General features: G+C 40.8%; 1 protein-coding gene across 11 annotated transcripts in view; it reads right to left on the bottom strand.

The window, feature by feature from the left end:
* FAM53B (family with sequence similarity 53 member B) overlaps nt 1–15766 on the bottom strand; it is a 203285-nt gene that overhangs the window by 89274 nt on the left and 98245 nt on the right. For all 11 annotated transcript variants that reach the window (XM_061635718.1, XM_061635722.1, XM_061635728.1 and 8 more), the window contains one exon: nt 14445–15223. In XM_061635718.1, coding sequence (XP_061491702.1) covers nt 14445–15223 — 779 coding nt within the window. The remainder of the gene's footprint in view (nt 1–14444; nt 15224–15766) is intronic.

Genomic DNA, 15766 nt, shown 5'->3' with positions numbered 1-15766 from the left:
CTGTTAGTTTCTGTGTTGATTACTGCTAACAAAAATAGTTAAAAAATGAAAGGGTCTAGCAAAATCAACAGATATCACAGCCAAAAAAATAATTGCATCTCAAAAGCCCTGCACAATCAGCATATCTTCCTTGAAACTGCACCCCCCTCCCTCTCCTCCTCCCACAAACTCCTACCAAAGCCAGCCACCGGGGTGGGGTGGGGGTGGCTGTCCTTGTACAGGTTGTATTCAATTAAGTCTTACTCAGAGTAGACCCATTGAAATTAATGCACTTACGTTAGTCCATTAACTCTGAGTAAGACTAGCATTACATATCACCCTATGTGTGGCCCCACATTCCTAGCTGGGAGTTTTAAATCTGGAAAAGTAACACATATAACCAGTTCCACTGGAAGCTTGCTATATAAATGGAAGAGTTAGTTTAAAATATCATGCCATGAGTGATAATCGATTATCACAACTGCCCTGTGAACACAATAAAAACAATAAAGGCATTTTAAAGATCAACATATTTATTCTTCCTGAATCAGTCTTAGTTTTCACATTTTGTTTTTATGTATCCTGGTTCAGGTTTCTTTCAAATATATTGAAACTTCAAAATCAGACTAGGTTAATAAGCAAATTTTGTTACATGATTACTCTTTTAACATAGGTACCACTGCCAGCCACAGGGAAACAGATTTGTGGTGTTAATGTATGGTTATTTTGATCACACAGGTAGCTCAGATTACATCACTGAATTTCTCATCAGCACCCTTCTCTCTATCTAGTCTGGTAATGCTGAAATGGAAAGGATCAAACATTAAGGAAGTAGCCAATAGTGACTCTGCGGCAGCAACTGCAAAAGTAAGATACGAACAAGGCACTCCAATGCTACTTTACTGTAATCATGTCCCTAAATTGCACAATACATAAGAACACAAGAAGGGCCTGCTGGATCAGGCCAGTGGCCCATCTAGTCCAGCATCCTGTTCTCACAGTGACCAACCAGGTGCCTGGGGGAAGCCCGCAAGCAGGACCCAAGTGCAAGAACACTCTCCCCTCCTGAGGCTTCCGGCAACTGGTTTTCAGAAGCATGCCGCCTCTGACTAGTGTGGCAGAGCACAGCCATCATGGCTAGTAGCCATTGATAGCCCTGTCCTCCATGAATTTGTCTAATCTTCTTTTAAAGCCATCCAAGCTGGTGGCCATTACTGCGTCTTGTGGGAGCAAATTCCATAGTTTAACTATGCGCTGAGTAAAGGAGTACTTCCTTTTGTCTGTCCTGAATCTTCCAACATTCAGCTTCTTTGAATGTCCACGAGTTCTAGTATTATGAGAGAGGGAGAAGAACTTTTCTCTATCCACTTTCTCAATGCCATGCATAATTTTATACACTTCTATCATGTCTCCTCTGACCCACCTTTTCTCTAAACTAAAAAGCCCCAAATGCTGTAACCTTTCCTCATAAGGGAGGCGCTCCATCCCCTTGATCATTCTGGTTGCCCTCTTCTGAACCTTTTCCAACTCTATAATATCATTTTTGCGATGAGGCGACCAGAACTGTACACAGTATTGCGGCCGCACCATAGATTTATACAACGGCATTATGATATCGGCTGTTTTATTTTCAATACCTTTCCTAATTATCGCTAGCATGGAATTTGCCTTTTTCACAGCTGCCGCACACTGGGTCGACATTTTCATCGTGCTGTCCACTACAACCCCGAGGTCTCTCTGCTGGTCGGTCACCGCCAGTTCAGACCCCATGAGCGTATATGTGAAATTAAGATTTTTTGCTCCAATATGCATAATTTTACACTTGTTTATATTGAATTGCATTTGCCATTTTTCTGCCCATTCACTCAGTTTGGAGAGGTCTTTTTGGAGCTCTTCGCAATCTACTAGGGTCTCTCCTTTACCCTGTTTTCTGAAGGCTTCTCACAATCAGAAAAACATTTCAACTGTAGACATTTATGTGCTATGTACACATGGATTTACAAAACAGCAAGAAAAAGATTGTGGTATCAGGCTAAATTAGAGTGTTCATAAAATCTTTGGACTTGCAGTTTTTAAAGGATACTGTAAAAGATTTACCACACAGATCTACAATTCCTAGACTTCTAAGGAAGGGAAGCAGGGACAGCATAACACTGAAACCTATTTTAAGTTTTTAGAACCAGGGCTGTGGAGTCGGTACACCAAACCTTCAACTCCAACTCCGACTCCTCTATTTTTCTACTGTCCAACTCCGACTCCACCCAAAATTGCTTCTTGTCAATCAAAATTTATTTGGAAGTCGGAGTCAGTACATTTCTACCGACTTGGACTCTGACTCCTCCCAAAATTGCTCCCGACTCCGACTCTGACTCCACCCAAAATTGCTCCCGACTCCAACTCCACGACTCTGACTCCACAGCCCTGTGTAGAACAATACTAACCTAAAATAGGTAATCTGAATACAAGAACTACATTGGAACAGTGTGCTTTTCTATCAATTTATCAAGGGATAAAGATGATGTCTTGAAAACATTCCCTAAATAGCTTCCTGTCAAAGCTAGAACTCAGTCCCATGTTTCCAGAATCCCAGGCCATAAATTCAGTGGTAGGATGAATCCTATATATCACTTGTGAATATGTGCCTGTTGGTCATTTTAATATTAAGGCTGTAAACCTAAACATACTTATAAGAGGGTAAGTTCTACTGAACTTAAGGGGACTTATTTCTGAGTAAAAATGTGTGACAACCATCATTTTATGTCTACAATTTAGATAAATTTATGGAAGAAATCCATGTTAGAAAAATACTTCCTCTTACAAAGAAGGAAGCAAGATAACGATATTTCTTTAAAGGGGACATTTATCTTGGGGAAAAACTTCTCGGCTTCCTCTACTACCTTGCTTCATTTTCTCTCTTATGACTCAACCATTAAAAGTGATCAACAACCAAACTGCCTAAAATTGCAATAGTCTCTATAGAACTACCTTGTTGGCATTTTCAAGATAAATCTATTATTTTATTAATACAAGATCAAACCTGCAGAGCTTGCAATGGCCATGACCTTATGAAAAATAGATTATGGCAGAAATAACAGTGCTGATAGCCAACAGCATGGCAGATAAAAAGCAAAGCACAGAGGACAGAATGGTATCTCTGCTCAGTAACTGTTTTTGATCTTCCTACTCAGTTCAAAATATATGAGTGTTAACTGAAAAACAAGAAATAAAGAGAAATCGTGACTCCATCATCATCGCTGGCTAAAACCAAACATATTTCAGTAGGATTAGGACTGTACTCAATATCCTTGGCAACCTTGGGGCACCTGGATCCAGCTTTGTCACTGGAGGCCCAAGTGGCCTGTGGCTAGGAGCACCGTTCACAGGCTTCAGGTGATAAGTGTGACTGTTCATGGTCCAGAACAGCTTGACCACAGTGGTTCAGGTAACTTCAAGACTGGACTACTGAAATGTACTCTACATGAGGCTTCCCTTACAGTTGGTCCAGAAACTGCAGTTAATATAGAATGCTGCAACATGATTGCTGACAGGAGTGAGAGTCTTGTCAGTGTATTACACCTGTGCTCAAAGATCTGCACTAGCTGCCAGTTCACCAGCAGACTGAGTTTAGGATGTTACTATTGGTACATATAGGTCTTAATAGCTTGGGACCAGTTTACTTAAGGGATCACTTTACCCAATACATGCCGACTCTGTCACTTCAATCTTCAGAGCTTGCACTTCTACAACTGCCATGTAATGTAAGGAGTCATGCCATTCATGTGGCAGCATATGTACTTTGGAACTCCATGCTTATTGACATTGTGCAGGCAACATCATTATATTCTTTTAGATGCCTGCTTAAAACATTCATTTCGGCAAGCCTATCCAGACATTATTTACTTATGTATTCTAGTGTTTTATTGGATTTTAGATACTTTAAAATGTTTAAAATACAGTTTTTATTTTAATTGTATTTGATTGCAGATGTCTTTGCTGCCCTGGGCTTCCTTGAGAGGAAGGGTGTGATACACATTTAACAAATAAATAAACAAACAAACAGGAAATTTTTGCACAGATATGTGTTTAGAGATTTGCTTCATTTCATTTTTATTGTTATTTTTTGCAATTTCATATAGGTGGTTTATTAATACACAGAAACAAAAAGGGTCACATCCACACCATATATTTAAATCACTCTTATAGCACTTTAACAGTTATGGCTTCATCCAAAGAAGCCTGTAGTTTCTTAAGGATGCAGGAACAGTAGCTCTGTGAGGGATCTTCTAACAATTCTCAGTACCCTTAATCTACAGTCCTCAGGATTCTTTAGGTAAAGCCATGACTGTTGACATGGTTTTAGAGTATTTTAACTCTATGTTGTGGATGTGACCAGAATGCAGATACAGGATTGTGTGCTGTATTCAAAAATCATGCTCAAGACATAAACTTTGGAATATTCTGTTTAGAAACTCAGAAGGCCTGAACAACTAACAGCCTGAATTTGAAAATGTTTTCCGGAGCAAATCGGGACCACCTAATCATGAATAGGTTAAATGTGGGAGCACATTGAGAAGTTTCTCTTCTGAACAAGAGGCATGTCCACAAAAATGCCATCTATGTGGGAGGACTGTGCCTCTCCCACTCTATATGCTGGGCTCCTTTAAAAAATAAATTGCCTTTAACATTTTCTTCAATTTGTTTTATACAACCCTACTTTCTAAGAAATTCACTGATCTTTACAAACATCAATATTGTCTCAGACAAGATTGTCATTATTTAGATTGGATTTAAAGAAATCATTGGCTGGCTTTGGAGACTACTATAAAGTTAACCAATTATGAACTAAACTAATTATCAACTATTCCAAGGCCGAAGTGTTGATTTTCTCCAAGAAGCAAACTAGATTTAGCTGGAAAATAATAATAATAATAATAATAAATAAAATTTTATTTCTAGGCCGCCTATCTGGCCACATCGGCGGCCACTCTAGGCGGCGTACAAAATCAGATAAATACAACATATCAAATACACATATAACCAAAACTTTAAAATAAAATTAAGCTAAAACCATCCACAACTATCGCCAATAAAATTAGGCAACCCCAGGGGTCTTGTAGGCCTGCCTGAATAGCCAGGTTTTCAAGGCTTGGCGAAAACTTGGCAAGGAGGGGGCATGGCGTAGATCGTAAGGGAGAGAGTTCCAGAGGGTGGGGGCCACAATTGAAAATGCCCTCTCTCTGGTCCGCACCAGCCTAGCTGTTTTAACTGGTGGGACCGAGAGAAGGTCTTGGGTGGCTGATCTCGTCAGGTGGCATATTTGTTGATGCTGGAGGTGCTCCTTCAGATAAACTGGGCCGAGACCGTATAGGGCTTTAAAGGTTAATACCAACACCTTGAATTGGGCCCGGTAAACAACTGGTAACCAGTGTAGATCTTCTAACACCGGAGTGATGTGATCACGGCGACGGCTGTTCTTAATCAGACGCGCCGCCGCATTCTGTACCAGCTGTAATTTCCGGACCATTTTCAAGGGTAACCCAACGTAGAGCGCATTACAGTAGTCTAAGCAAGAGGAGACTAGGGCATGCACCATCCGTGGGAGAAGATGGACAGGAAGGTATGGTCGCAGCCTCTGTATCAGATGTAACTGATACCAAGCTGCCCAGCTCACTGCTGAAACCTGAGCCTCCATGGACAGCTGGGAGTCCAAAATGACCCCAAGGCTGCGGACCTGGTCCTTCAGGGGCAATTTTACCCCATTTAGCACCAGGTCTATATCTCCCAGCCTTCTCCTGTCTCCCACGAGCAGCACCTCGGTCTTGTCAGGGTTTAGTTTCAGCCTATTTCCTCCCATCCATTCACTTACTGACCTCAGGCAATTGGAAATGGTCTCCACAGCCAACTCTGGTGAGGACTTGAACGAGAGATAGAGCTGAGTGTCATCCGCATATTGGTGGCACCGCAGCCCAAATCTCCTGATGATGGCTCCCAGCGGCTTTACATAGATGTTGAATAGCATGGGGGAGAGGATAGATGACCAAGTGATTTAATGGGTCTTATAAGACTTATAAGTCTTATAATTCTTATAAGTACCTGGGCATCTACTTTCATAGATCTACTAAATGCGCAGTACATAGAAAGTTTGCAATTACAATAGCTGAATATAGCTCAAAATCAATTTTACACTTTTTCCCCATTAAAGGCAGTATGTTTTCCCCCACTGTGCTGCAGTCACTGTTTTAAAGGCTAAACAAATTTCACGACTTCTATATGGAGTTGTCCCCCTCTAGGATGCACACCTTAACGTGGTGAGGGGGTTTAAGAGTATCAAAGAAGCTGAGAGCAATGCCGTCAGGAGTCTAGACCAAGAGGATAGACTCCTAGCAGGGTCACCCAAGGCGGAATGGTCAAAGCCGAGACACCAGACTAAGATGCATCCAGATTCATAGGAAGGCAATGGTAAACCACCTCTGAATACATTTTACCATGAAAACCCTATGAACAGACTATCCAAAATGCAACACGAGATAGTGCTGGAAGATGAGACCCCCAGGTCAGATGGCACTCAGAGAGCTACTGGGGAAGAACAATGGACAAGTACAAGTAGCACTGTGACTAATGACACAGCTGGGCCGAAGCTGAAAGGAAGCCCAGAGGCTGAAGTGCACAGATGCAGAAGGAGAGTCCGGAGTTGTACGACATACACAATAGGAACATGGAATGTGAGAAGCATGAACCAGGGAAAGTTAGAAATTGTCAAACAAGAAGCGGAACATATCAATATTACAATATTTGGCATGAGTGAATTAAAATGGATGGGAATGGGACACATATTTCATACAGGAAATGAGAAGTTAAGAAGAAATGGGGTTGGTCTCATAGTGAGAAGTGATGTAGCAAAAGCAATTAGGGGCTATAATGCAAAGTCTGAGCAAGTGGTATCAATGAGGCTTAATGGGAAACCTATCAATATAACCATCATCCAAGTCTATGCTCCAATGGCAAACACAGAAGAGGAGGAATTGGAGAGATTTTACACTGAAGTACAGGAAGAAATTGATTACACACCAAAACAGGATGCTCTGATAATCATGGGGGACTGGGATCCAAAAGTAGGGAACAGAGAAGGACTAGAAATTGTGGGGAAGTGGGGCTTAGGAGATAGAAATGAAGCAGGAGAGATTTATTGAATTCATTCGCTTCTCGTGAACACATTTTTTGAGCAACCAAAATGATGACGGTACACAGGACATCACCAAATGGTCAATATAGAAATCAAATTGATATAATTGGTAGCAGATGATGGAGAAGTTCCATACTTTCCGCGAAAACAAGACCAGGAGCAGGCTGTGGTACAGATTGTGAACTGGTAATATTGAAAATCAGAGTAAAGCTAAAGAAGAAGAACAAAGCAATCACAATGCCAAAATACAATTTAAATAACATCGCATATAAAGATCAAATAAGGAACAGATTTGAGGCTTTAAACGTAGCTGATAGAGAACCAGAAGAACCATGAAGTCAGAGATGTTATCAGGGAAGAATGCAAAAAAAGTTGAAGAGAGAAAGACCTCAATGGATGACTGAAGAAACTGTAAAAATGGTTAAAGAGAGAAGGAAAGCAAAAGGAGATAGAAACATGGTCAGAACCCTAAATGCAACAATACAGCGACTAGTACGTAGGGACAAAGAGAACTATTACAATAGTTATTGTATAGAAATAGAAGAAATAGAAATAACACACACATGGAGTTGCAGTGTGGGTTACAGATCTGCATCCCTCTATTGAAAGGTTCCAATCTTTATTTCTGAGGTCTACTCTGAGTGCTCCAAAATGTGTAGCTGGCTTAATTCTCTATTTGGAAGTCGGTTTATGCACACTAACAAGCCTGTCTTAGAATTACTACCTGAGCTACTGGATCTGATTGTTGAATGCTTAAATCAACCACAAGGATGTACTAACTAGTACCACTAACTAGTAGTGGCCAATATTCCTATTTACCCTAAACTGAATAATACTTAACACTATAGTATCACATTTCAAAGCATATCACATACATTATCTATTTTGTTACCCTTGTACAAACCCTATATGGTAAGTGTTAACACTATCCCCATGTTGCTGATGGGGGGGGCGCTCAGACTGACAATGGCTTTCCTAAGGCCTTTGAGTGTTTAGGCAAAGGTGAGATTTGAACTGGGGACTTCCTGATTCATCAGGAAACCACACTGGCTCTCAAATATGAGCTGAGCTACAGCACTGGCAATCTCAATCACTACTTTCAATAGCAATGACTGCACAATGTGGAAAAAATAATAATGTTGCTGTGGGTCAAATTAATCATATGCGTTTACCTTTAGCATTTATCTGAAAAGGAAAACTACTTGTTTCCTGGTCCCTTTCCTCCAAGCAATTCATATTGCAATCATAACCACATCCTTCTTTTTAGGTTTTTTTTTCAATCTTAATTGGTTTTCACCCATCTTTGAATGAAAAATGTTTTTTGACCCTCCCTTAGGTTTTAAGAGAAGACAATGGATGGAAAGTATTATCAACATAGCTTTTAGTACAAATTAGAAGTAGGTGGCTGATTCTTTGCACTTCATTAAAAGCATGAAAAAGGTTGATCATAATTACAATGACATGGAAACTTGCTTTGCCTGAAAGCCTCCTTGTAGTATACCATCATGTTGGGCTGTTTAGGACTCTGATCCACCATTTGGGGCTAATTTATTAGTTCCTCCATCCAGATGGTGAGATCACACAAGGACCCACACAAGAGGGACTGTTCACTCACAAAGACGCAGTAGAGACGATTTTGTATTGTCTTGCACAGCAGGAACCTTGCTGTACAGCAGAACATATTGTGCTGTTCTTCGTCACTGTCAGATATAGTACACCCTCACTGCTTGGGGGCACATTCAAACGCCGAATATATTTAGAGTGTGAAAACAGTACTTATAATATGGCTGTTATATGTACCCAGTTGTTAGGAAGGGACTCAGTTCTGTTCTTCCTGTCTGATGATTGCCAAAATGTGGGAATATCTAAGTATTTTGGATTCAGATCAACAAAGCACTAACATTATTAGGGGAAGTAATAGTAATTTGGGGGATCTAGATTCATAAAGCAAGGGCTTTTAACCTTACTATAATTACAACAAAGCCTTCAAGTTAAAAGTATTTGCACAAATTATCTTTCAAATGTATAAAAGCTGGAAGAGTTTCTCTTTTCTTCAGGATCTCAGGGAAAGGGAAGTTAACTTACATGAGTTTACTAAGGGCCAAAGAGGTGGTAGATGCATAGTCTCTTGACATTTTTGGTTTTACTGAAGTGTAGCTGCTTAACTCCCATAGATTGTTTTTCCAATCAAAATCTCCCTACCATGCAGCTTTCTCCCTGCAGAGGAAAAGATAAGAGGCCACCAAATCTTTTCTCCTTCAGATGGTAAAGCAACTGAGGAGGAGCAATTTTGATTGGAACAACTGGCCTCTACAACAAGGGATAAATACACACACACTCAGACCCCTCCCACATCTTACCTACTTTAGTCCTCGTTAAGAGTACAATGTGTGAACTAGCCCATATCTGCTGAATTATATTGAGCATATGAAGGCTGGGAAAGCAAAACAGTGAAATTAAAGCTTCCTGTTTTATTTAACACCAGGCAGGACAAGCCATGGTTACATTTTTTAATCCCTAGATCACATGAATCATCCCAATAAAGCAGTGGTGGGGAATCTCCAGCCAATGGGCCTAATTAGCCCCGCTAGGCCTCCCCATTTGTCCTGCAAGGCCGATTTGGCCAAGCCATCAGGTGACATCAGGTGTTGGGAAGGTAAAGACAAGCTCTCTGCTGAAAGCTGTGCCTCTGCCAGCATGGCTTGATTTCAAACCACTCGGGTACAGGAAAACAAGTCATCTGGTATCATTGTGACACCAGGTAACTGGCTGAGTGGGCAGGGGAGGAAAGGATACAGCCTGCTGCTCAGTTCCAGTTCCCCACCCTGCAAGAAAGAAATATGAAAAATCCACAAAGTAGTGCTGATCCACAACCTCCATTTACAATCTCTACAGAAGCTCAGGCTGAGCCCATTGGGTTGGATCCAAACTATGTTAGTTAAGACTTAGTTTCCAACTGAAATCAATGGGGCTGATTGACTGAACTTGTTCTACTGAGGCACACATATATATATGATTTTCTGTGGAAATGGTAAATCTAGATTAATAAACACCCATCCAGACATACCCTTTGTCAGGATTCAACTCATAACAATGCATTCACCTGCATGGAGGTAAATAAGGTTGCCAGGTTCATGGCCTGAGACTGATCCTGTATCTTTAGCAGAAGAGAAAGTCAGCCTTGTGCAGGTGTTCTTGCAACCCTGTAATGGGAAAACCCACAAGATGGAATTCTCCCTTCCCCCTGCACAACTTTTAAAGATACAGAAGACCTCTTGGTTGCCAGGCCAATCTATTAAGAGATAGGTTTGTTATATATTATAGATTTATAGCTGAATTATAGCGATTTGAAATTACTGGACTTAGTAGATTTGATGAGTTGGATTAATTGGCATGTTTATTTAGAAAAAAAAATTGATTGACATATATCTCAAGGATTGGAAACTTTTCTTTGACTTTTTGTGGAAGATTAAAATGATATGATGTTAATGAGATTTGAAACCAACTAAGATAACCGCTGGAGGAAGGTGATTTTATAATCTATTAAGAGATAGGTTTGTTATATATTATAGATTTATAGCTGAACTATGACAAATCGGAAGTCAATATTCTTTCTTTTATATATATATATATATATATATATTTTTTTTTCTTTTTGTATTGTACTAGTTATTGATTTGTGTTGTTTTTTTTTTGTATTGTTTTGGTTTTGAAAATTGGAATAAAAATTAATTGAAAAAAAAAAAGTTCTGCAGGGGGAACCTGGCAACCCTGGAGGTAAATGCAATATTAGTTCAGTATTACTGCTCTCGGACTATAACTTTTGCCAGTAATAGGAAAGGCTCATCTTGCAAAACATGTGAGGTTTATTCCAGTGCAACCTTGAGAAAGCTGCCTTCTCTCTTTTTCTTCCTCTTGATTGCAATCTAAAAAATCATTAAGAATATTTACTACTAGAGTTGCCAAGCTGAAACCTGGAGGTTCACCCTTTACCTTTAATCTGCTGCTGTCTCAGACAACGCAACAGCATCTCTCACTTATTTTTCCTCAGTTCTTCAATGTGCCAGCACTGCTCCAGATTCGTACATGGATCTAGAGGTACAGGAGAAATCTCAAGGTTGTGACCCTATTTACCCTATTTATCAGAGAAGAGAGAGTCAGGAGGACCTGAGAGTTTGCAGAGAGAAAGCTGGACAGCCACGCCTAGTTTATGCTGGAGACTCTGGAACAGACAGTCAACAACGACTCAGAATTGTGGGGTCTGCTGCAGCCTTACCAGCACCTCATCTGCGAGGGAAAACACCAGTGTGGGAAGCACCCAGCAGCTGCCACCACCGCCTTGAGAGGAGCCCGCCGAACCGCCTGAGCCCGCCGGCACCATGCCAAAAACAGGGAAGCAGTTTGACCAGCAGCAACAACTGGAACACCAGAACAACATCAGAAGGTGTGGGGGAGGGGGGAGCGTCCCTCGCTGCCACTTTTCGGCGAGGGGCCTTCTGCTCAGCAACAGCCACTGCCATCGCATTCTTCTCCTCCTGCTCTAAGCAGGACCCAGGTCCTTGCCGCTGCTTCTTCAACAACAGCTCGGTGCAGGGCCTTCTGCACGGGGCCTCCCAGTGTGGGGGTCTCCTGCTCCACAACAGCCTGGTGCCTCCTATCCAACAACCACCTAGCGCGGGGCCTCTTGTGCAGGGCTTCCCAGCACGGGGCCTCCTGCTTGACAACAGCCGCCTCCTCCCCCTCCTGCTCCAGTCAGGGCCCAGATCCGCGAGCCCGAGCTCTCACAGCTGCCCTCCGACATGAACTGCCATCAGCAGCAACAGCAGAAGCCCGGGGAGCAGCAGCTGAGTGAGTCCAAGGACATGGGGAGGAAGACAATATTGAACCAGCAAACAGCTTCAATGTAATAAATGCCTGTCACCCTTCTGCCTCTCAAGAACTGCCGCCCCTGCTAACACCTCCTCCTCTTTCTTGGCGGTGCTGATAATGATAATGTTGTTTCTATTTAATTTATTTTTTGTATATTGTATTGTTTATATTGTATATTATTGTATTTTTATACCTGTGTTTATTTTTCTTGTAAGCTACCTTGAGGGCCAACTAAGCCGCCTTGAGGGCCTTGGCCAAAAGGCAGGATATAAATAAAATTTAACAACAACAACAACAATAATAATATACATGGGCTTTGCCACAAGTTTGCCTATCATGTAACAATTTTAAGAGGACATGTTTGCAGAATCATAGGCAACTATTCCAGAGCTGATTATGGTATTACAGTAATTACAAGCCTCCCATGTTCTGCTGTAATGTATGTCTGGTGTACCTGAGGTCCTGCTGATGAAAAACTAAGCCAGCCATACAGGTTTGTTTCATTCAGAGGTCCCTTTTACACCTCCTGCTTCTAACCACCACCACTTCCGTAGATACCAGCCTGCAGCAAATGAAACAACCTATATATACCTGGGTACAAACATGCATTACTATATAATTTAAACTATTTCCACAAGTACAAGAAAATGAAAAGGCCTTCAGTGATGCTAGCTGTGTGATTTCAACTTGGGACTCATAAAAATAATAAGGTTGTTTTTACTACCTATCCAGTTTATTAGCTAATAAAAGCAGCTTAGCATATTAAATTTCACTGACACACATTTTCAAAAGGTGACTGCAAGCAGTATAATGTACTGTGTTTTCCCCTGAAGTCACCCGAGCATGTTATTTTCTTACCCTTTTTATCTTTCAGACTTCTCTAGAGAAGGAAAAAGCATTCCCACAAACACAAAAGCAAATGAACTTATTCAATCACCCATAGAGTCATAAAGTATTATAAAGCATCAAGTTCTTATAAAAGGAAAATAAATGAGTTTCCACTGTCAAAAGTCATTACGTAGTGTAAGGGGAAACATAGAACAACTGCAGCTTTCTAATCTGCTGTACCTGCTTGGGAAATTCACTCTGAATAAAAATAGCATGTACGTACATTTCATTTGGCATCATTTATTAAGAAGGTTCCCAAGTATAAATTGAATCCAAAGCAATACAAACAAATGGAAGGGAATCCATTTTCATGGAGATGCAACAGCTTTTTTAAGAGTCTACAGCAATGTTAATGTTGAGAATAATATAGCTAGAGAAAAGTGGAGGATGGGAAACTGAAGCTGTTTTTGACAGGTAGACACCAACAAAATAAAACTGGAGTAATGCCAGGAAAGCATAATTAATGCACTACTGCTGAAGAGGGAGGGGAAGCTATCAGATCTCTAATTTATCTTTATCCCACACAAAGTGACCTTTTATCAACAAGTATACGCCTATAAATTACTGACAATAGAAATGTTGAATCATATAAAACAACCTTTGATCATCAGATAAGTTGAAGCTGGTTTGGGGTACTGTTCTTTGAAGGGTTCTTGTTGGTTAGCTATGCGTCACACACTTTTAAAGGCCACATCTCATAAATGGATTCTGAAAGTTAAGAATTTATGGGAGACACATCCTCCCTGACATGCACTTCAGATCTCTTATCTGCTCACGCTTTGGATTCCTGACTGAAGAGGACATTTTTGCCCTCTGTTTTGCAACTGAAAATGACCCGTGATAACAAAATGGAAAATTACAGAAGCCAAGACTCTGCTTGAAGTCAGTGTTCATAGATAGCAAAGCCCTGAGTTTTGAGAATTCCAACAGAAATAAAATAAACACTAAGTATCCTTGAGGTTTCCTTGGCTTTCCATATTATGTGCTTGAAAGCACCTCTTTGCAGTTTCATACAATAATATAAGTTTTTTTAAAAAAAGAAAAATCAAACCAAACTGCAGCTTACTGAAGCATATTCTGCCTATCTGTAGGAAACACCATTTTATTCTAATATGCTGGGCTGTCTGAAATAATTAAGTTATAGGAATGCTGAGTTATGAATAGAAAGCAAGTTGCAAAAAGTAAACCCTCTAGAGAGGGAACATGTCATTTCTAGAGTTCTGCACATGGTGAGCGGGTGGTAGTGATCTTCAGTGTCAAGTCCATGGGAATATGAATCAGTTCTCTTACTAATAAAAAGAAAGCCAGCAATAACTACCTCAAACTAATAACATGAAATGTAGAATTCAACCCAGTGGCAGAAAAAAACCCACTTAGCATCCTGGTTTTGTTAATTGCACAGTTATTACCACATCAGCACATGCTTAGAGTGTTGCACACCGTCTATATGTAAATAAATGTCTTATGTGTTTTGTAAATTTTTGGCCTAGCCATACTATTCCTCAGTGATGTAATCAACTCCTACCTGGGTCATCTTGGCAAGGTCCAGTGAAGGTCTTTGCTCCTTTACCTCTTCAGGCCGCCGTCGTTTAATTCCAACTTTCTTGTCATTAAGGACACATGGCTGGGATCGGCTTCGGGAAAGCCCACTGGAGCGCCTTGTCAGCTCTGGCGTTGAAGTGGGTGTGCTGTTTGCTGAGGGCAGGCAATATTCCGAAAAAGAAATCTGATCGTGGGAACAGGAGAGTGATCTTTGGATGTCAACCCTGCCACCCTCTACAGAACTGTGATTATTTCCCCAGATATCACTTGAGTGTCCGGAAGTTGCTGACCTTCTCATTCCTTGGCATGGCTGACCTCCAAATCTATTGCTAAATCCGGACTGGTCATAGGATGAGGATAGAGCGTTTGACCTGGAAGGAAGGCTAAAGCTTGAACTTCTTTGCATGGTTGTGAATCCATTGGAGTAGCGCTGGACACTTCCCCCGCTATAACACCGTCTCTTTTCTACAGGAGTCCAGACCTTTGATCCTACAGGCCTCCATGAAGCCCTACAGCTAGACATCTCATCAGAAAAAGAGAGTGACCTACACTGACGTTTGCTGGGAGGTGCTGAGGGATTGCCATTGCGGTCACTGAGACTGAGATCTTTGATTAAGTTAGTCACAGAGCATGTGCTAACTGCCTCTCTCTGCCATATGGAGCTTTCTTCACTTTTGTCAGGCAGACAGTCCCAAATGCTGGTGCTTGGCTGCTCGATCTGAAGGGGACATTTCCTGTTGAGATCTCTCCATCTGTCATTTTCTAGTTTGGAAATGATAAAATGATATACATTCATTAGCACCAATTAGCAATATGGTTCACTTGCCACATCATTATCTTTTTAATAAAAAAAATCTAACGGGACACTTCACCATAAATTAGTTAATCCTTAGAATATGGCTTGACAAATAATTGATTAAGGAGGGAGGGAGAGACAAGTTAGTTATCTGAGCAACAGCAACAGCAGCAGCAGCAAACATGGAAAAATACACCACAATATATCCTTTGTATGTGTTTTAATGAACCGATTCTTTTAATACAAAACACATATTTAGCTGACCATTTCTGTTTTTAAAATTTAAACACAGAGTTTTAATGTGAATACAAGAGTTTAAAGAGGGTCAAAAATCAGGACTGGCACAGTATTAAATGTTGAAGTTGCTCAGCCTATATAAACTGATGTCGGATGTTTGTTCTGTAATGCACAGGAACAATATAGACATAAAGCTCTCTACAGCTAAGAATGTCATCTTTTCCATAAGACTGCCTTCCTCACACTCAAGCCCACTTGCTACACCTCACAGG

The sequence above is a fragment of the Rhineura floridana genome, chromosome 7 (genome assembly GCF_030035675.1).
Source record: "Rhineura floridana isolate rRhiFlo1 chromosome 7, rRhiFlo1.hap2, whole genome shotgun sequence".
In the NCBI taxonomy this organism is placed as follows: Eukaryota; Metazoa; Chordata; class Lepidosauria; order Squamata; family Rhineuridae; genus Rhineura; species Rhineura floridana.
This window is presented reverse-complemented; position numbering and strand designations above follow the sequence as displayed.